At 39.8% G+C, this 22188-nt stretch overlaps 1 protein-coding gene across 2 annotated transcripts in view; it reads right to left on the minus strand.

The window, feature by feature from the left end:
• Positions 1–6206: 6206 nt before the first annotated feature.
• syn2b (synapsin IIb) overlaps positions 6207–22188 on the minus strand; it is a 78558-nt gene continuing 62576 nt past the window's right edge. The window contains exons 6-13 of one of the 2 annotated variants that reach the window (XM_051416337.1): positions 21083–21145; positions 19377–19519; positions 18541–18615; positions 17023–17125; positions 13408–13584; positions 13041–13107; positions 9311–10199; positions 6207–8292 (exon numbers count right to left, since the gene is read on the minus strand). In XM_051416337.1, the coding sequence (XP_051272297.1) occupies positions 8178–8292; positions 9311–10199; positions 13041–13107; positions 13408–13584; positions 17023–17125; positions 18541–18615; positions 19377–19519; positions 21083–21145 (1632 nt within the window). In that variant the 3' untranslated portion in view covers positions 6207–8177. Of the gene's footprint in view, positions 8332–9310; positions 10200–13040; positions 13108–13407; positions 13585–17022; positions 17126–18540; positions 18616–19376; positions 19520–21082; positions 21146–22188 lie in introns of both variants that reach the window. The other variant, XM_051416336.1, reaches the window with a different exon arrangement.

Consider the following 22188-nt stretch of genomic DNA (forward strand, 5'->3'; position numbering starts at 1 on the left):
CAACACCTGACTGTGTGCCAGTTGTCAGTCCTGTGACCGCACCCCCACCCTTACCATCACCACCCACCCCATCAGTAGCCAGTCACACTCCAAAAAAAAAGAGTTAAGAGTCCACCTGAAGTCTCAATACTCTTGACAAGCATGGATCATTTACAACAGTCTCAGTTTCAACAACTTCCCACAAAACACAAGCTGAATTATTTACTAATTCTATTCAAACTATTTAATAGGAGTGGACGACTGTTATATCCTGTATTCTTTAAAAAATCAGACTCACTGTTAAAGGATTTAATGACTTTTAAAGGTGTTTTTGCTTTCAGCGCGTTGTCATCCAAGCAGCAGCCACAACACTCACAGCTAAAACTGCAAAACCCCGAGCGGAAGGTGACTGACCTGATCAGTGTTTTTAAAGCGAACAGCAGACACAGCCCGCTCTGCTTCTTCAAGTTTGGAGCGTCTTCTCCGGTGGTTTAAAGTGTGAGAAAGCCTTTTGGGGAGGGAGGGTAGGAAGGTGGGGAGAGACCGTGGCTGGGGTCTGGTCGCTTTCCACGGGGAGCGCAGTGTCAGAGCGGTCAGGTCTGCTCGCTGTGGAGGTTCCTGGTCATGCTGCTGCTGCTGCTGCTGCTGCTGCGGTCGGTGTCTGCCTGCCTCTCTCTCCTCCTCCTCCTCCCTCCTCTCGACACCACCGCCCGGGAATCAGAGGCATCAAATTACCTTTTAGCTATAACTTTTTGGGAAAATGTTTTTTAAAGGGGATGAGTTGAAGAAAATTATTATTATTATTATTATTGGTTTTTTTTTCAAAATTAATTTATTTTGAGTAATGCTCATTAGCTTTCTCTTCTTCTTGCTCTTAAAAGGGGCTGTGAGCGAGCATATATAACCACATTATATCTCTTTTGTTTAATCTGTACAAAAAAACCCAAAAAATATCAGTTGTGGTTTTAAAGGTATTCTCCAGAAAGTTATGCTAACTTTTAGCATTTTTAGTTTTTGTTTGGACCAAAAAAAAAAAAAAAAAACTAAATATAGGTAACCATTTAATTGGTGAGCTTTACAGTTGTTGGTGAGCGAGATTCATCGATTTTTCTACCGCTGGACGAAGCCAGGCTTAGCTGTTTCCTCACACCTGTGATATCTCACCTGGCTAAAACTCCCAGCAAGAAAAGCAAATAAATGCAATTCCCCAAGATGTTGGAACTATTCCTTTAAGCCATTACCTGCCAGTGAGTAACAGCAAGTTTTGTAAGCTGACTGATTGCAGGGTTACCCCCCTCTTAGTCAATTAGTGGGCTAATGATGACTATTAACAGTCACACGTCTGGTATCACAATCACGTTTACACGCACACGCTGCTGTTGTTGAAAGACAGCAACAGTGAAGACATAAACTCTGCGGTTAAATCTGCCATCAAGCAATGTGTTTATGAAGTAATGGTTTGTTTAGTTGAGGAGAGGCTGGTGATGTTTTCAGAAATAAGTGATAGACTGAGTATAAAATTTTATAAAAAGTCATTTAGAAATTCACCCAGAAAGACATTATTCTAAATTGTAATCTCCTGTGCAGATTATTGCATACAATGTCAAATGGACAGTCAACTATTTAAACTCTTATACTATTAGATGCAGAAATAGATGCACCCCACATAGTAATTTGCCTTTGTGCTGCATCTCTAGAGACTCTCTTTAAGCTCTGTAGGTTGGACCTTAAACTAACCCCAACCTAAACCTCATTCTATTTTTAACCCTAAACCAGACGCTGAAATCTACAAGCTATTTACTATCTCTGTTGGCTGAAACCAGCCGTGGTACCTCACATTGTTTATCAACCCAGTTATCTTAAAATCACATCTCGTTATTTCAAGGTGTTGGGTGGTTTAATGTAATTTTATCGTGTCACGTGAGATGAAAAAAATAAATATTTTTCAGAATATGGCATGTTTAAATATTCAACATTGACCCTACTCATGTCACGTAAAATGTAAGTGTTGCTAAACGTTTGCTAAAACATGAAACTGCGAGGTTGTTCATACTGGCATCACATGAGCCCTGCTAGTGTTCTTCTGACAAGCTGACAGATTGTGGTCAGATTTGGTTTCTGGTAGCACACACAGACATGCAGCCTGCAGCTGAGCAGCCTGGCGAAGAAACATTTCCAAGACCAGAAAGTTCAGTGATGAAGAAATAAATGTTCCTATTTTTTGTCAGTGTCACTTGACCAGACGCTGACCTTCTGTCTGCTCCAGTAATGCAGCTCCTAAATGTAAGTGAAAGGACTCAGTTAGAATTTATGTAAGTCATAATTTGCATTCATTGTTATGCAGGAATTTATTTAAAGAAGAACAGGCCATATTATTTAATACACTACAGAGACCTCTGTTATTAAATGTCATGCAGGTTAATGCCCTTATTATATTCTCTGACCTGTTGTTGGCAGTGAATGTGTCATTTGATTTGCCACAAAGAGATATCGGTAAATGTATTCTGAACATGAATTCAGGCTCCACCTTTTGAACTTAAGTAATCATCGATGCAACCTAAAGTTTCAAATAGTAAAAATATCCTTAGGAGCCCAAACATTTCAGACACAATCAAGAACAAATGACTGATTGTGTAGCAGAATTCATTGTAAAAAAAAATTAAACGCATGAACAGATATTTGTCAGTGATGCTTCTCAAAAATCAATCCAAAGTTTAACTCCTGTGTTCAACTTGTTTGTACTGTATTGAAACACAAAAGACATGTAACGTTGTTGCTCACTGTTCAGAAGCGTCTGTGTGCTTGCTGTTTTAAAAACAGCTAAATGTAGTTGTAGTTCAGTTATGCTACTTTCACTGTGCAGCATTCAGCTTGATTTTAGATGCCTTTGATCTATCTTAACTTGATACTGTGAACTAAGACAGCTGGCACACTTTGCTTATTTACAGACCTACACACACGTGCACACATTTTATGGTTCTCTCTCTCACATGCACAACAGTCCTCCCCACGCAGAATTTCTTTATGCTGAACTAAAACAAACGACGCCCTTGAGAGTTTTGCTGTCACAAACAAAATGAAGCAATATTTTCTGATTGTTGATACAGTTGAGTCCCAGGGGACTGGAGCTCTGGTATCTGAAAATGTTCATCATCAAAGTGCTTGTGTATCTTTACAAGACTCTCCTACACTGTCATGACTCCATAATTATTATAAAGTGTAACTGACCTGTCATTTTTCAGGCCTAGGAGGAGAGCAAACTATTCAAAACTGATCTGTTGAAATAGGCATCTGTGGTGGTGCTTGACACCAGGAAACAGGCCAAAATGGCTTGATTTTTCCCTCCATCCTCAAACATGCTGGATGTTAAATGAACTAAATCTAAATATTAATGTTATATGAACTAAATCTAAATATTATAGTGTTTAACCAGTGTAATGATTGGTCCTTCCTCCTCATGTCCATACTCCCTTGCTCTCAGTGTGGCTCCAGCAGGGTGGGATGAGCACCAAGACAAACAGGGTTTGGCTAGTATAGGCTTGCTTTGGTGCGTTAACCGCCCACGTCCATGTCCCTATGAGCAATGTGATGGAGACGTTCCCACAGATCTCCACTGACTGGTTGTCCCATGGACCAAGAACCAAGAGCATTTTTCCTGTTTGTTATACTTTTGTGTGTACAAAGAGTGCGAGAGTATCTGTGTTTCACGTCATTTGTAATGGCATGCGTTGTTGGAGGAATGGTTCTATCAATCTGATTTACAATTAAAAGAATACAAGATGTTTTAAAATCTCTTAAACCTTTTCAATTTGTTAATAGTTTACTAAATAATAATATAAAAAAAAAAAACACACACACACACACACACACACACACACACACACACACACACACACACACACACACACACACACACCTATACACACTGTTTGCTTATACTGCTTCCCTGTTTATACAATAAAGAAAGTCTTTTTTCTCATGTAAATTATGTGGTTCATGTAAAAGATGTAAAACTGTTACTGGTACATATTGAAAGAGCCCATTTTCCCCTCCCCCTCCGCTTTATTTAAATGTGACAAAAGTGAGAAAGGTAGGACATGAAAGAATTTGAGAAGGAAAACATGAGAAAGAAGGTAGAAAAAAAACACGTAGGCATCAAGAAAAAAATGTCTGTGATGTACCGAGTAGAGTAGATTGATGTTAAGTCTTGATTTATATGAGTTTTGAGCAAGGCAGTGTATGACACTGACAATGTGAGAGCTGAGCAGTACCGTCTTCACTTTCTCTATCAACACCTTATAATAATAATTATTTGTCCTTATTGACATCAGTGATAGTTTTTGAGTGAAAGCTGTCACATTGATCTGTCATATTGTCATAACTGGTTCCAAAGGCTGCTGCAAATAAAGGAAGAAACACCAAAAAATGCATTTTTACTATATTTATTAACAAAAACATAAATTGCAAAGAGAGACGAGATGTAGACAGCAGCACAGTCAGTGGTGTAAGTGAGTGGATGTGTGGGAAGTATGGTGCGCAGGTGTTGGAAAAGTGATAAAGGACCCAAACAAAGTGCATGAAGAGAGTTTCTCCAGAGGCCTAAAGTGGCAGCTTTTATAACTACTGGGAGCACTGGGCCCAGGTGCTCCCAGTCAGCCCAACCACAACATACCTGAACCTACATGAACCTGCAAGAGAAGAGCAAACAAGACTCAACCAAATGAGCCAGTTGGCCATCACACGCATTCTGATGCTGTACAACAAATACAAAACATCTCTAACCCCGAATCTTTGCAGATGAGAAATAGACTCACAAAACTTCCACATGTATATAGTGCCATCTGCTGGCTCAGCACAGGTAGTTCAACCCGTTCCTCCTTCAAAACTTATATTCTTGCATGTTTTTATATTTGTGGTAGGTTTTGTTAGTATGTTGTCCTTTTGTTCCCTTCTATAATATTAATTAAATATACATCCTATATGGCAAGTAAGTTAAATCTGTCACAAGGACATGGCAGCCAAATGTGGGAGAGAATACATCATTAATTGGTTCAAGACCATCCTCTGATTACAAAGTCATGGATGCCTTCGTAGTTCTATAGACTGTTTTTCAGCTGGAGGAACATTTTCAAGGTTTTATTCAGGCATCACCCCCCTGCGCTGCTGATGTGTCCTTGAGCAAGAAAACAGAACAAACAGAGCTGCCACTGACCTTATACTGCTTGCGAACTCTCAATAAAGCATTCAGTGGAAGTTCAGTTAATGTTTTAAACCTGGTTTCTCCTTCTAGATTGCAGGGCTGGGTCAGTCAACCTCCTACAGTATAGTTGAGCAGTTTTTAACATGGCCAAAGCAAATGGTGTGACAGTTTTCAAATAAAGTCACGTCAGTTTTGTAAAGCCCTAAATCACAAGTGTCGGAGAGATTCAGTACTCCTTGTCTCCAATTTCTACTCTTCTACTTAATACAGAGAAACCAAATTATTTCAAAATCATAAAACATGTTGTGAGGGATCATTATGTCAGTTATTGTTTTTTTTATTACATTAAACTTACCTGGTCTCAATAGGACTTAAGTACTTTTGTGACATAACTGTAGATCTACTGTATATTTCAGTGTATCTTAAAAAACATGTTGTAATTGGTAGAATAATGGCATAATTTAGTTTAGCTGAGCATTCACATATCTGAATTATACTTTTTTGGGACTGTATTACTTTTTAGTAGCTCCTATAAGATGCTTCTTATCTCTAAATATGTTTTTTGACATACTAGTTTTTAGCATCAGTAGCAGCTACATGTATTTGCTATATGAAAAAGTATTCAGGAAGCAATCAGCAGTGGCTAAGATGTGGTAGATCTTTGTCCCTAAAATGTCTCCAAAAACACTGAGTCATTACATTTCCCATAATGTCACTAAATATAATCTCTTTGTTAGACCTTCCCTGCTTGGTAAGCACCCATATATTTCCATGCCCTCAGTTTGTAACACAGACTCTCTGTTAAAAGTTTGTGGTCTTCGAGCCTAACCCTGTTGACATCATCAGGGGGTTGTTTTTCCACAGAAGACATTATGCAACTGCTTACACAGGCTGAGTATTTCCTCCAATGATGAATATGACTGATCACTGTCTGAAATTGATGCAGTGCCTCTTTCTCAATGAAACACTGTCCCTCAAACAATAGGCACAGCCACCAGTATGAATCTTACTTATTGAATCAGTGAAATGATGGAACCACATCTTTATTAACTTTTATCTGTACAGAAAAAAAAAATCAGTCACATCAGATCATGCAAAGCAGTATTGCGTTACAAATAAAAACACAATACAAAACAAACAATATATACTGTACCATAAATATGGAGCTTCAAAAAAATAAATAAATTGATCAATATATTACAAAAAATAAACTCCTGAGATGACATACATACATACATACATACATACAAATACAATATGTCATAATTTACTCGCAACATAGTACTGGAAGTTGATAAGCAGACAGGTTGATAAGCGGTTCTTAAATGTTTTTTTTTTCTTTTACTCATATGACCTCGAAATGCAGCAACTCAACTGAAAAGGGCCAGTTAAGGTACTGGGTTCATTCCAGGTTGCCTTCAATTCAGTCCCACAATACGAACAGGATTCATCAGAAAAACCAAGAGTTTAATATGGCGTATTAATCTGACACCCAGCTTCTGACTGCAGTGAAAAGCAACCTGGGAAGTCACTGAAAGGAACCTTAAAGGGAATGTAAGAATACGGTATTTAACAGATACACAGGTCCTGTATGTATGATCATATTTATATTTATAATAGAGTGACAGCGCTCAACAGTCATGTCGAGGTGTTATTGCACTACTGTCTCAACGTCTTTTCATGAGAATAATCAACAAATTACAATACTGTTGATAGATCTACACAGAGGTGAAACAAGAGATCACCAGTCACAGCTACAGACATGAGTCTTTGTACTCTTTGAAATGCATTCAGTTACTTTTCAGGATTATTTATTCGGTCTGGTGCTCTAGACCCAGCGTTAATGCTCCCCAAAACTACAACAGTTGAAATCAATCTCGCCCTTAGTGGTTGACTCATTCAAACAGCTGAAGTAAATGAATGAATTTCGAGGTGTAATCGACCCAGGTCTGCACAGCTAACAAAACGTACAGTAGCTGTGAATTGAAAACATGTTCACAATAAGGCTACAACATCTAAAGAGAAGGAGAGAGAAAGAAAGAGAGAGAGAGAGAGAGAGAGAGAGAGAGAGAGAGAGAGAGAGAGAGAGAGAGGCAAACGGAGGAAAACTCAACACTGATAGAGCTCCCTTCTGCTCCAAAAGTCACACCGAGCCACTTGGAGGAGCCATGCATAACAATTGAACACAGATGAACATACACATATTTCCAACTCCCTCACACAACAATGAACTTCAAGGCTTGGAGACAAAAAAGGGGCAGCAATGATGAGCCCAGCAGTCAGTAGCCAAGGACCAAAGACACAACGGCTGGATTTACACAGAAACAAATCATTAAAGAAGTAGGGTTTTTTTTTTTTGTTTTTTTTTACTCACATACTTTCACTTACTGACCAAAATTTATTCACTGTGGGGGGAAACCATCAAATGTCAAATATCTAATTATTCTTTTAAAATGTGTATGAATCCAGCCACTGAATGAAAGAGTTATGTCACTGACAAAAGCTAATTGAAAAGTGCTACTGGATTTTTTTTTTCTATTATTAGCTTATCTCCATTTATAGTTATATATGTTTATATCTATATAGTGTATATATAAATATATATACTGTATGTACATTCCATCTGTAGTCTTGACTTTTATACTTTTCATATATTTCAGAAAGTCTTCCTTAAAGTGTGCTCTGGGAAAAATAAACATTTTGTTTTTATATTCTTCTAGTTTATTCTGTTCTATATCAATGACGTAACTCCTTCAGTCCAATTACTCTGGCACAGCATCATTCACTGAATATCCTACCCAGCAGGCCTCACTGTTACTCACACAGAGAAGCTGAAAAGGGAGGAAAAGAGGGTCTGGGACAGAGGGAATACAGTACAGTTAACACACAAAGTTTAATCTCAGACTGGTTCACATTTAATGTCAATCAAGTCATCACTGGCCGATAGTAAAATGGGGGGGCCAGAATCAATAAGGGGCTGACTACGGTTTGGCTGTGTCTAGTCAGAAAAAAGGCTGGCGAAGGACTTTCGGAGGTTGCGAATGGTCTCTGCCTTCGCCTCTTCTTGGCCGTCACCTCCGGAGCTCGAGACCCCGCGGAAGAAAGTGGAGTCGCTGAAGGCGTTGAAGGCATTGGTCAGAGACTGGGATTTACTGGGAAGGTAAGGAGGAAAAAGAGAAGGGGGAAAACAAAGGGGGGCAGGAGGGAGGGAAGGAAGGATGAGATGCAGGGAGGAATGAAGGAAGAATGGGAGAAGAGGATTATTTGAATGTTAATAAATGAGTAAGTTAGAGGGAAATGTAAGGGAGGAAGACAAACAGGGGAAATGTGCAAGAGGGCCAAAAAGTCACAAACACAATATTTGTACAATGATCTTTGAAAAACTTTCCAAAAGTTAACACTGTACTTTAACCCCCACCCTATTTATCATATATAGGCAGTACATGAACATACAGACAGGTGATAAATTAGCTGAAATGTGGAGAAACATGACAAATGCAGATGCTTTCATACAGGACAAGGGGTTATTGAAAAGTTTGATGAAAGCTTCTCCATTCTCCCATAAAGTTACAGAGGCCAGTCTTTGTGTTTGTTTGTCCTTTAAATTGTCACCCATTTGTATAATAAATAGTTTATGTCACACTGTAATGTAGTGATATGCAGATAAAAGGACATAACAAGTGATTATTCATGTACAGTATATCCAACAATTATAACTTCTTTGAAGACATAATTACAGCTGTATATTATATTCTCATTTCATATTTGTTTATATACCAATAATCCGTTATGGATGCTTCACAGGAGGAGTAAAAGTTCTTTACAAATACATCAATGAACTCTTAAAATACCTCATATCAGCTGACAATTACATTATAGAATGTGTAATGTAATATAATACATGTTTATATACTGCTTACACATGCTAAATAGGGAGGGTTAATAAATTGTTATTAATATATCAGCAGGTTCCCAATTGAACACTTTTAAAAGAGAAATTCTTGATAATTTTAGTGTTGCTAATGATACAGAAGAATTAATTTTAATATTTAATTTTATAAAAACAAAGTATGGCCAATTGAAATGCATGTCTTTGCATTATCAACAGTGTGTTGATAATACGGCTCTTACTTCAGCAGAGGATGGGTCTTTTGCTGGGATGCTGGCTGTTCTTCCACAGGGACCTGGGCCTCATCGGGGGCCGCAGCTGCCTCAGCAGGGACAGGCTCAGGGTTTGAGGAAGGAGAGGTCGGCTTTGCCTGGGGCTGAACCTTAGCTGGAGATTGGACATTAGGCGGGGACTGGATGCCTTTGGCTGGGGAGTGAACCTGTGCTGGGGCAGGGGCTGAGGCAGTATCTGAGGCCAGAGTGGGTGCTGGGGCTTGGGCAACGGGCAGGGGTTTAGGTGAAGCCTTGGGAGGAGGCGGGGTCTGTGGCTTTGGCTGGAGCTGCGGCCTTGAATTCCTGCGTACAGGAGGGATGGGCTTTGCAGGTGGTGTGGGTTTGGGGGGTAACTCTTTTGGTTTGCCAGGAGCTGGGGATGGGGAGCCCTGAGGCTGGGGCTTGGGCTGCTCTGTGGTAGGAGCTGAGGCTGGGGCTGGAGCCGGGGATGGGGCTGGGGCTGGGGCTGGAGCTGGGGCTGGGGCTGGAGCCGAAGTGGGAGGGGAACCTGGAGCTGTTGCTGCTGCTGCTGCTGCTGCTGCTGCTGCTGCTTTGGTTGGGGGAGAGCTTGGAGCTGCTGCGGGTGCTGCTGCTTTAGCTGGGGATGATGGTGAAGCTTTGGCTGGGGCTGGAGCTGACTTTGTGACGGATGGGGCTCTCGTCATTGGGGGAGGCCTCGGCACAGGAGGCCTCGTGACTGAGGTGGCCCTCTGGACTGGGCTTGGCTTTTGAGCCTGAGCTGGTTTCTGAGCTGGACCTGGACCAGGTTTCTGGGCCTGGCTGGGCTTTGGTACTGGTTCAGATGCTCTTTTAGCTGACTCTGGTGATGGCTCTACACTCTGTGATTTGACTGGTGCACCTATGAGATTGACATAAGATAGTTGTATCAAATTTTAGTTCCATTGCTATATAACACATAAAGAAAGAAAGAAAGAAAAGCAAAAAAAAAAAAAAAAAGAAAAATACATGAATAAGCATCATTATATCTTAGATCTAGCACCTGTTGTTTTAGTGAAGCAGTTAGAAAACCAGGCACCTTTAACACTCACCAAAGACCAAAGCAGAACATGATACAGATAATGAGCTTGAATCATACATGCCCATTCACATAATGACCTTTCACATTCATAGATATCCTAACCAACTCATCTGTCAAGAACAGACTGGTGCAAAGCAGGCTCTGAATGTCTGGACTGCAATGACCAGCAGGGGGCAGCAGATCAACAGTTAAGAGGAGGTGTGGTGACTCGCCTATCATGCCAAGTGTTAGTTGCTTTTATGCACAACAATTTGTGAGAGGAGGAAGTGTGGTGACAAGAAGAGAGGACGAGAGTAAAGGGGAGAGTCTGGGATGAGAGTGAAAGAAAGTTAACAACAGGAGAGATGATACAACCAAGAAAGAATATTGGTTTCAAAAAACCTTGTGACTCAAACACAAACAGCAAAGCAACCAATCATGCACCACAAAAGACAAAAGTGATTACACATGCGGAGAAGGGAGTGACTCGGCAGGGATGAGTTTCCAATGGCTGATAATCCACTTTCCAGGATTACAGTTGGGTATGTCCATTAAATGTTAAAGCCTCTTAAAAAATGTTTATTAAATTGTATATTAATTAATGTTTATTATATAAATCTATATGTTGAGTTAATTGATTTTTACTGACACGATACGGCCATATTTGATCTCATGATATGACCACCTCATGATAGACCTTCATGAAAATTCATCCCAGACATTACTGTAAGGCAGCTTAATGGCCATAAGTCTTACGTTTTATCAGTTTGTCATAAAGCATCCCAATGGTTGCTTGGGACTCACGGCACATAAAAACCAAAGAAAATACCATTTGTACAAACACAATTTGTAAAGGGTGACACAATAAGAATTTGCTTGGACACAAACCCTGTATTACTCTCTTTTTAAATTACGTTTGTTTATATAGACAGTATACATACTTTATAATTAAACATACAATTTGTTAACTGCTATTAGATTCATTTTTTACTTGGGTCATTGCTTTATCTGAGGAGGCAGTTCAGCAATGCAAGTCAACAAACATAAAGGTGAAAGGCCTCTGACGTGAGTTTACACTAAACAACATCTCTTTATATCAATCAGGAAAGATTAAGATGACTAATATTCGTAGCCAGATGAAGTATGAAGATCAAATATCAGTAATTCAGTGGTTCAGTGTTCCAAGCAAATTAGTAATGCTCATGCAGAAAAAGAAAAAGATGCTTATTTTCTTTGAAACTTTTCATTACTCACGTAACTAGGTTTTATAATTGCCAAGAAAAATAGGTATTGTGTACCGTATAAAGCCACTTTGTCTCAGGTATTATAACACAAAACAATTAAGGTTAAGTTACAACCAAAGACAACACCAAGCAGTTATTCACAAAACATTCAGATCTTAAGGGGGATTTGTTGCTTGACAGAAGGAAAAATACATTTGTTTACCATAAATTGCACCGTAACACTGAATAGATTTAAAGATGATAGGAAGCCCAAAAGCCAAGCATTAATCACTAAGAGAGAAACACAATTGAGCTGACCAGAACAGTGAACATGAGCAGCATCTTACTTTCCATTTAAAAATTAATATACAAAATAAACAGAACATCCATCTATTAAATAAGCTCATGTCTGCCACTGTCCAATGATTCTGTTTGTGTTAGATTACTGTCTTTGAAAGGCAAGATTGTTAATGTAAGATTCAGATACATTAAACTACAATCCGACTGCACATATCAACACTGTAGGCACATGTTCATTTCTATCAATTCCTGTGAAACATAAAAAGCTGGCATCTTTAAAACAACCAGCACAAATACATTAAACACGACATAGCGTATCGGGCATTTGCCACATCCATGCAAAATGACAACAAAAGGAATTCAAAATAATGAACAAACATGCAAACACACTCACACAAACAGTACAACTCCAATAATAATGGCTTTGTTAATTGACCATGTTATGCGCTGTTTCACCACTGCTTTTAGTAGGCACATTTAGTTGTAACACATCAGCCCTGAGCACAAATATCACCACACCAACACAGACACTATGGCTGCAATTACACTAAACAGGCTGGCTAAATGCACTGCACTGTACATTTGCTTGTTAATTCAAGTGATAAAAGTTCAACAGCTTTTTCTTTTCTTGGACCCAAATTACTGCAGTGGTAATCACTGTCAACATCACACTGAAGCCAGTTCAAGAGCATTCATTTTAAGGCAATGACGGTTGACAGTGTTCCCTTCAAGGATCAGAGATAAGGATGCCAATAAAATACAAACTGCTCTCATCCTTAAAAAAAATGATTTTTGGAAATAGACATTCATTTTCTTGCCAAGAATTAAAAGAGAAGTTTGATAGCAGTCTAGCTAGCCTAGCTTAGCACAAAGACTGGAAACAGCTAGCCTGCTTCCATCAAATCTGCCTACCAGCATCTCTAAAGCTTACTTGTTAACAGGTTAAATCTTTCAGTTAACTTACATTAGAAAACTTTTTCTGGGAATTTTTTTTTACCTGATGACAGTGATTATTATAACAGAGAAGGTGTTATATTTCTTTCAAACAAGGGATACTTAATGTGTACCACTGTCCCACGGCTGATTCTGATTTCCTAGACATGCTTTGGTCCTACATTGGCAGCACTTGTATTACAATGGAGAACAGTGTTCAGACAACCTTGAGGTTGAGGGCGCTGGCCTGAGGTCCTGTTTGGATCTGCCAGTCCTTCCTTAAGGGCAGCACTCTGGGGGAGATTCAGGGGGCGGGAGAAAGATAGAAAGAAAAACAAAGAGAGAAGGAGAGTGGGAAGAAAGGCAAACATGGTAAAGCAGGTTCTGGTAAATAATCAGCAGTGAACTGTGAGAGGCTACAGCAAAATGATTTTCATACATTAACGCCTTGGATTCTGCCTTTCCTTATACTCACAAGGAGAACTGAAGCAAACGCTGTATGAGCACGGGTCTTTGTCGCTATTTATTTAAGGTAATCCATTACAAATACACAGGTTTTGTGGGGTATGCATTTCATTTCAAACAGCCTCTACCTGTTGGGGCTGCACAGTAGTTGGCTTCTGGCCTTGAGGGGAGCGAGCAGGTGAACGGGAAGCACTAGATGACCTGGCAAGCAGTGCTTGGTTCATCTTAGCCAACACCACATCTGAGATGAGCTGACGGTCCTCTGCCTGGTGATCACCAATCAACTGCATAGATGAACCCACAACCTGGACAAAGGAGGCACAGTCAGTGTATTACAAAATGTGCGCTTTTTTATTTAAAAGGTTACTTGACTGAAATGTTTTTAGCCCAGACTGGATAACAGAATCAGGACAGACGAAGGAGGTTTAAACAGCACAGTGGTCACACTTCATGTGTGGAAAAATGTCTCTGGTAAAACTGTAACTATAACTGCTTCACTCAGATAGAAAACTTTTGCAGAATTTGTTCAGATTCTATGTTTTTTATGGTCATTCTTTTGATTTATATGGGTAAGCTTTTTATGGATACTAAAAACCAAAACACTTTTGATGACTCACTGGGAGACTTCTTTTCCCACTTCATTATCTAATCTATCGTCCACCAAACTACTGATTATTTCATTCTGACAGTCAGGCTACTTCAAACTTTAAGAGGGACATTTAGAGACATTGCTTATACCACAGTGACTGGGCGTTGGTGTCTTTGTGGCTCCTGTATCATCTCTCTCTCCTCCCCCTTCAGCCTCAGACTCTCTTACTGGGATTTGTAATCATAATCATCCAAACTTTGTCATGCCTTACTTCTCCACTCATTGTCCTTCTGGAGTTTCCAGCTCCTGCCAGTCATCTAAACTATTCAGCTACCTGTCTTACCTGTTTACTCTATGTATGTTCACGTCTTTTTGCTGCCAATGCATCTGTGCTACCATGTTGCCATAGCTTTTGAGTTATTGCCTTAAACTTCTACCTGTCGGATTTCTGAACTGCCATCCCATCACCAACTGCAAGATTGTTTTATGACATTCAAACATAGCAAACAGAGTCTTTAACCATATATATTACTATCTACATTTTGGTCGAGCTACTCATTGCCAGCTGCCACAAAAACTGACCCAGCTGACCCAGCTTTTTCCATGGATGAGGCGGCTGACTTGACCTACACCACTGAGTGGCTATGTACCTACTGCCAAAATGCATCCAGAGAGAAACAGCTCTCTCTATAGCACTCCAGCTTGTGTCCTATAAACCCTGGCTTGTCAAGTTGCTCCCTGGGCTGGCAGAAATCTTGGCCACTCAACAGCTCAGTCCTATGGCCAAATTAGGGCCTGCTCCAGATCCCAAGTCTTCCAGTTCTTCTCCAGTATCTTTCAGTTCCTACCTGGTACTTCCAGAGTTTCCCTTTTGACAAACTCTCTGCTTACTTACGTAGGCTAGCTCTCTACCTGCCTTTGGATAGCCGTCATGTTTATGCCCTCTCAGCTTCTGCTGTCTTGTTCCCAGGTCCCCCAGCAGAAAGCCACCCTGAGTCTCACAAGGATCATTTGTAGGCTTGTCATATTTTTGGGTTTAAATCAACGTAGAGCCTCTGGATGCAAGTATATTTCCACTGGTTTCTGGGAGTTATTCTGCAGTCATTACACTTCTCAGTGCTCTAGTGTCTCAACTGCCCAGCACTCCTGAGACTCCACTGTCCATCCAATCCAGCTGGGCAGTAATCCACTTTCCCTCAAGTACAGAGTCCTTGTTTCTCTATTAGAGTTTCTTCTTTTTTGTCTGATCCACTCTCTGTCTGTGCCTGAATCTGTCCCTCTATCTGAGCCTGATCCTGTCTCTCTATCTGAGCCTGAACCCATTTCTCTGTCTGAGCCTGATCTTGTCTCTCTGTCTGAGCCTGAACCTGTCTCTAAATCCAAGCCTGAACTTGTCTCTCTTTTTGAACTTGCGTCTCTATCTGAGCCTAAACCACCGAGCCTGAACCTGTCTCTCTATCTGAGCACAAATCTGTCTGCCTGAGCCCCAACCTGTCTCTTTGTTTGGGCATGATCCCATCTCTCTATCTTAACCTGAACCCATCTCTAAATCCAAGCCTGAACTTGTCTCTCTTTTTGAACTTGCATCTCTATCTGAGCCTAAACCACCGAGCCTGAACCTGTCTCTCTATCTGAGCATAAATCTGTCTGCCTGAGCCCCAACCTGTCTCTTCGTTTGGGCATGATCCCATCTCTCTATCTGAACCTGAACCCATCTCTAAATCCAAGCCTGAGCTTGTCTCTTTATTTTAACTTGCGTCTCTATCTAAGCCTGAACCACTGAGCCTGAACCTGTCTCTCTATCTGAGCATGAATCTGTCTGTCTGAGCCCCAATCTGTCTCTCTATCTGAGCCTGAAACACTGAGCCTGAACCTGTCTCTCTATCTGAGCATGGATCTGTCTGTCTGAGCCCCAATCTGTCTCTCTATCTGAGCATGAATCTGTCTGTCATGTTGGCTCTGGGCCTGATCCTGTCTCTCTGAACCTGAAAGTGTCTCTGTGTGTCTGTCTGTCACATTCTGCCTCTCCCTCCAGCCACACTCCCACTTCCCCCACGCCCCTGAACTCTTCCTGTCTGTCTGCATTTGGGTCCTTCCCTTGTAGCCTGCATTTCCTGAGTGGTGACACTGCCTGAACCTGTCTCTCTGTCTGAACCTGAACCTCCGGAGCCTCCACAGTCCTGCCCACCTGAACAGTCCTTCTTGCTTCTTCACTACACAGATTTCCTCCTGGCTGCCACTACTACACACCAGCTGCATGTTACATTGAGATTGGTTGTCCACCCCTGACCTGCCTCAACTGAACTCTACCAGCTGTGTCACAGTGTTTGTATTTGGTCTTTGTTGCCTAGAGCCAGAACTGAAATAGATGGGTAGAAACTACCACACATAATATCATCATATGGTGTTTAATCTCCTGCTTGCCTTTGAAAGCTCCTTTGTAAAGTATTCACTGATGATGATGGGATCAGGGAATATTTAGCAATTTTCCATACTGAGACGTAATCACTTGACTTAAAAGGAAAGGTATTATTACAGCAGAGCACATTCCTACATTATTGTGTTATTCACAACCGTTGTGGTCGTCACTTCAAGACTAAAGACTGGAACATGAAACCAATATGCTGACAAATTGCTGGAAAGAAAAGGAGCGAAAAACAAGAGGGGAAAAATAATCAACACGACACAACGGTTTGTTCAGAAAGACAGACACATGAAGAGACAAATGGAACAAATACTGACATAGGTGGAGATAGAGATTACCATAATTATTGAAACATCACCAGCTGTTATCAAGCTCATAATGTGTATTCAGGTTAGGTTCAATCAGTTTATTCCCAGCCAGACAATCTAAGGCCCCAGCAGTGTAAATTAGGCCAGACATGCTAAATTTAAGACTCAAAGACCTTATTAGCACTCCTGATGAAACACAACTCTCACAGGCTGATGTCAACATGGTGAAAGTTACCAAACAAAAGGCAGGAGTCAATGAATACAGCGATGCAGAGATAATATCGCAGCTGTAAACTGTTCGATTCTTTGACTTATTTGATGTAGTGAATGCTCAATCTAAGAATCCTTTTTCTATCTTTCCCTTTTCCGAGTTTCCATCCTCCCTCCCTCCACCCCTCTCTTCTTTATGTGTTTTTCTCACCTCAGTAATGTAGTCATTACCATCCTTGCCACAGATGGCTTTGACAGCACAGATATCCAGTCCCCCGAAGATCTCTGCACAAGTATCAACCCATAGCTTATACCTGTCACATAGGGAAAATGGATTAGAGTCATAATCCGTTAACAGCAAACAGGTTACCACTACAGTATATACAATTACTAGTTTGCTAAGTTGCAATGTTGGCATTTGAGCAGGGTCAAGAAGAGTTGCAGGTATTTGCAGTATTAAGCAGGACTGAAAATATTCCTGCCTAACAACATCTTGCTTAGTTTATTAAAAAGAAATGTTGTTCTTCCACACTATCAATAATATTGACTATATTTGACTATGTATCACTTCAGTGCAGTATCTCTGTGCAACCGTTGCCCTTCAGGACATTTATCCTGACAGTAAACCTGTTACAGAACCTCTTTAGCTCAAGACTGGGACCAATATTGACTGTAAAGGTGCTTTTGCTGCAGCAGCATCTGTAAAGACTTTCTGTCTGGAAAACTGAACACAATACAGATTAAAGAAAGCCTTCTATGATGTTAATGTTTTTAGAATCAGAATCTGGTTTATTGCCAAGGGTTTTCACATACAAGGAATTTGGCTTTTTGTATTTTGGTGCATAACAATTAACAAAGATAAAATAAACAAGATAAAAATCATGTACTGTATAGTTAAGAAAATATGAAAAGTAAACATTTACCATAGGAAATATGAAGAAATATAGTAATTTAAAAAATATGTACAATATATCTGTTTTTAAGGCTGTTCAGTTGTGCAGGAATTTGTAAAACATTACGGCGGGAAGGTCACTGAATAATTGAAAAGATTGACTTTGATGAGGACAAGTGGTGAGTGCCTGATTTTGTGAGGGCTTGTGTAAGTGGCAGTGTAAGGTTTGGAGAGTTCAGAAATGAGTAAACTGAGCTAAAAGTTGGAAACTGTATGTTGTAAAAGCAAAAAAACTACTTTGGATCCTTCAGGATAGTATTTATGCATCAATTCTTCAGCTGTATTTCAGTGGTGCTGCATGTGGACGTTGGTGCAGTAATGACACTACAAACAATACCACTCCACTACCCCTATATCTGACTATAGACATTTTTCACAGCTGACCTTTTCACTTGGTGTAGCTCTAACTTATCATTTATGAGGCTCTGTTCCATTTTGGTGTCTCTATAGGCCATGCCAGTAAGCCAGTAAGCCAGTTACACCTGAGCTTTCCCGCTGGTACAGGTCAAAATACATGCTGTGAAAGAGGTGCATAATCCAGAATTTAGCAATGAGAAGAGCAGCTCAATGTGAGAACGGCCTTCGACAAACTAGTATTTGATCTCTTTCTATGTGTACAAAGACATAATACATGTTAGAAAATGTATGCACTGTCCACTGAAAACATCAACTGATTTTTAAACATCTGTGTGTTTATCCATGTGTGAGGGCAATGTGACTAATAGTGACATGACACAAGGACAGCCTGAGCATCACTAATGCGGAAGCGGTGCTCACTTGTCAGTCATGGCTACTTGTTCCAACATGGCAGATCCGGTGTTGCTCTTCCAATTACCAGAGATGGATGTTCGCCTGGAAAAGAGCAAGTGCAAATTGCGCGTTAAATTATAAGAGACAAAAACCTTCACTTGTAGAAATTATGAAACACAGGCAATAGAGATTTACACCCTGTCTAATTCATACATTTCATTCAATTAAGCACACACACGAACAATGTTCTGGTGTCAGAATGTCAGAAAATGATAAAAAACATTGTTTTTCTCTTGCAAAACACATTGAGCTCTCAGGATAGTGACCAAGTAGTGGTCCCAAGAGTAGACAGGACTGATGAGAGAACCTTATGTAATTGCCTCAACCTTACTGCTATAAACATGCATATTGTGTGACTGTTATTGTTAATATGTTCTGAAAAGTTTACAAACAATATGATTTTAATATATGGCTTAATCTGCATTATATGTGCCAGGGTTACGGCTCAACTTACCCCGTACTCGGGGTAAGTTGAGCCACGAGACCACTTTTTTTGGACATGCTATATTATCGAAACAGTTATGTTTACACTCATTCTGTTTGTTTGTAGTGATGCACAACATCCTGAAATATATGCAGATATATTAGTTAGCGACAAAACTATGATTGCCTTGATGTAGTAAAAAAAAATATGAAAAATCAGCTCATCTTACCCCACCCTCCCCTAAATGAGGATTTTAAATGTCACGTTGCTAAGTCAAAGCAAATGCATGTATACCACCGTTCCCTTGCACAACACAAACTTTGCTTATTGTACAGTACACACATGAACACACAATATGTGAAAGAAAACTCTCACACACATGTATGCTTTGTAGTCGGCGCCGATTTTCTGGACCCTGATGTCGTATTTGGCGTCTATAAATGGCTCTGTAGTGCAGTAGGTCTGAGTGATGGCCACAACACTTGCAATGTCCTGGAAGTCACTCACATTGTCCACTTTAACCTACAGAGGAATAACACATGAACAAACACCGTTCAGTTCAACCAAGGCAGGGCTTTATGCAGGTTGCACAAACTTTTACATTGTTTTGTTTACCATAATAGTGATTCAGTGTTTGTTTTCTTGCTGAGAGTCAGATGAAAAGATGAGTACCAGTCTTACAGCTGTATGTTAAAGATGAAGCCAGAGCCAGGGGCTCAATAGTTAGCTTAACAGTTAGCTTAGCATAAAGACTTGAATAAGTAAACAGCTAGCTTGGCTCTGTCCAAAGGTAAGAAAATTCACCTACCAGTGCCTCTAAAGTACTAACAAACAAACAATAAACACAAATGGTTTAATATATACAAAAACAGATTAGAGCTAGGCTAGCTGGGCCCCCCTGAAGATAACTGCTTGCTGGATCCAGCTACAAATTGTGTGTGGACATGAACGTGTGTCAATCTTCTTGTCCAACTTAGCATTAAACAAATTTCCCGTGTCAAAGTGTGAAACTATTTCTTCAAGCATGCACAAAGGATCAATACAAAGGGTAAAAAATATACATGTAAAGGATGCTGTTCTTGAGTGATGCATTCGGTTTGTAATTTCCATTTGTGGTGTCTGAATACTGTCATATAATCAATAATGTAGACCCCATTAAAGACCTGAGTCAGGGAGTATGTAGATAAAATGATGTGATGGTCTCTGTTGTAGCCACTGTCAATATCCAAAAAAGTCCACTTTAATAAAAAAAAAGCGAAGTGGAAACTAGTGTACTCGTGCTCTCCCCCTGTACCTATGACTGTCTTGAACTATTCCTCTCGGATGGAAGAAACAACTGCTGCGAAATAGACGTATATGAAGTGGGATTTCTACAAAAGGTGCAAAAAGGTACAGGATGATAAGAGGCCCAGTTAGACAGAGAGAGAGGACAATAACACAGATCAGACTGAGCAGTTCAAAGGAGTGATGTGTGGTGGATCGATGAGGAGTGGTAGAGAGAGGATAAACACTTTAATCTGATTTCACACAGAAAATATTAACACACTTGTCAATCAATGAGAGGAAAAGGAAAAGGAGGACTGAGGAGGAATATAAAAGTTAGCGATGCAGCCAAGAAAGGAGGAGAGGATAAGGAAAGACAGATAAGAGGAAAGCAGAGAACTAAGTGGTAGTGTACATAAGAGAAAGCATTATACAGTACGAACGATGTGGTTCCAGACGTGGTGGGGCTTAGTGAAAACCATTCAACTATTTTTAGGCACACAGAGGGATTTTAAAGCACTTTCCAATGGCAATTTGGTAAAGGATGCAACTGTCTAATGGGTGGGCTTCAGTCCAACATGCAGCTATTTTCTCCACTTCACTAATGCATGAATGTGTCTTCCACCGAAACAAGACAAAATAATTTGATGCATTACCATAGTACCATTTAAATGCTTAAATGTATAATGCTAATTTCAGGAGGTCCAGTCTTTCATGTGCATGGACGATCACGGAATTCATCACATTAAGTTAGAAAAATAACAAAAAAGTAAAATGGCTGAATAAATTCTGTCTTCAGCAAGAGGAGAAGAGCAACCTTACTTTTCCCATTCCAGCGTGGGCGTGTCCGATCTTCACCACTACTGGGAAACTTGGTGTTGTAATCTGAAAAGTAATAAAATAATTAGAGGGTGAATAATAATGAACAATACAGATTAATTGCAGTTGTTACACGTATCAGCACAGTGGAAAGACCCTGCTGTGAAAAATGAGCAGCTGTCACCAGATCTGTGCAGAAAAGTGGGCCTTTACGGCAAAAAATAGATTATTTACAGTAACATTAATTCTTTGTTATATTTTGCAGAAAGAAAAAATTTATATACACATATATACATTATCATCTTATGAAGTTGATATGACAAACATGTTAGTAAACAGTTGCATTTCAACATGCAGCAGACACAAAGCAGCATTAATTTGAACTTTCTGGCTACTTGATGAATGTACCCAAGTCATTTTTACTCTGTTTTGGCTTAGACCAGCTCCTGAGGCAAATATCTGCTTCTTTAGCCACTGAAAGCTTCGCTGTGTTCCCAGCTAGTTACTAACTTTTTCTGTCTGCCATCTGGTGCTGTGCAGGAAGTGTACAATGGTTTTATCAGTGCTTTTTTGATCAAAACAATGCAATGAGAGCAGTGAGAGTGAACCAAAAAATTTAAGCTGAGGGACAGAAAACCAAAACAATGAGATGAAATTTTTTCAAATTACATGTAGTTCTTGGATGTATTGTATTAATAAATGCATTAATTAGTGCAGCTTTAAAGAATGTGATACAAAATTAGTGATAAAGAAAGATGTTTTCTGCACACAGCAAATCAAATGTTCAAATAGATGCAGAAAAAGGATAATTGTTGAGATCATTTAATACATACACTTAGTCAATACTCTAATCATTGTTTTGCATTTCCAATGTTAGAGCTGCATTCTGTCAATTAAATCTGTTTGATATTCTTTAAAAGTTTTCTTTCAGTCTTTACTGTTGTTTCTTTTCACATACTGGCACACACTCAGATGTCTTTTGTATTCAAAATTAGTCATGAAGTGCTGTCCTGACATGAAATTTGTACTCTACCACTGAACTGTAATAAACAGTCATGTTTAAAATCATCATTTGCATTTATGACTCAGATGCTGCACTGATGATCACA

The sequence above is a fragment of the Dicentrarchus labrax genome, unplaced genomic scaffold (assembly GCF_905237075.1).
Source record: "Dicentrarchus labrax unplaced genomic scaffold, dlabrax2021, whole genome shotgun sequence".
In the NCBI taxonomy this organism is placed as follows: Eukaryota; Metazoa; Chordata; class Actinopteri; family Moronidae; genus Dicentrarchus; species Dicentrarchus labrax.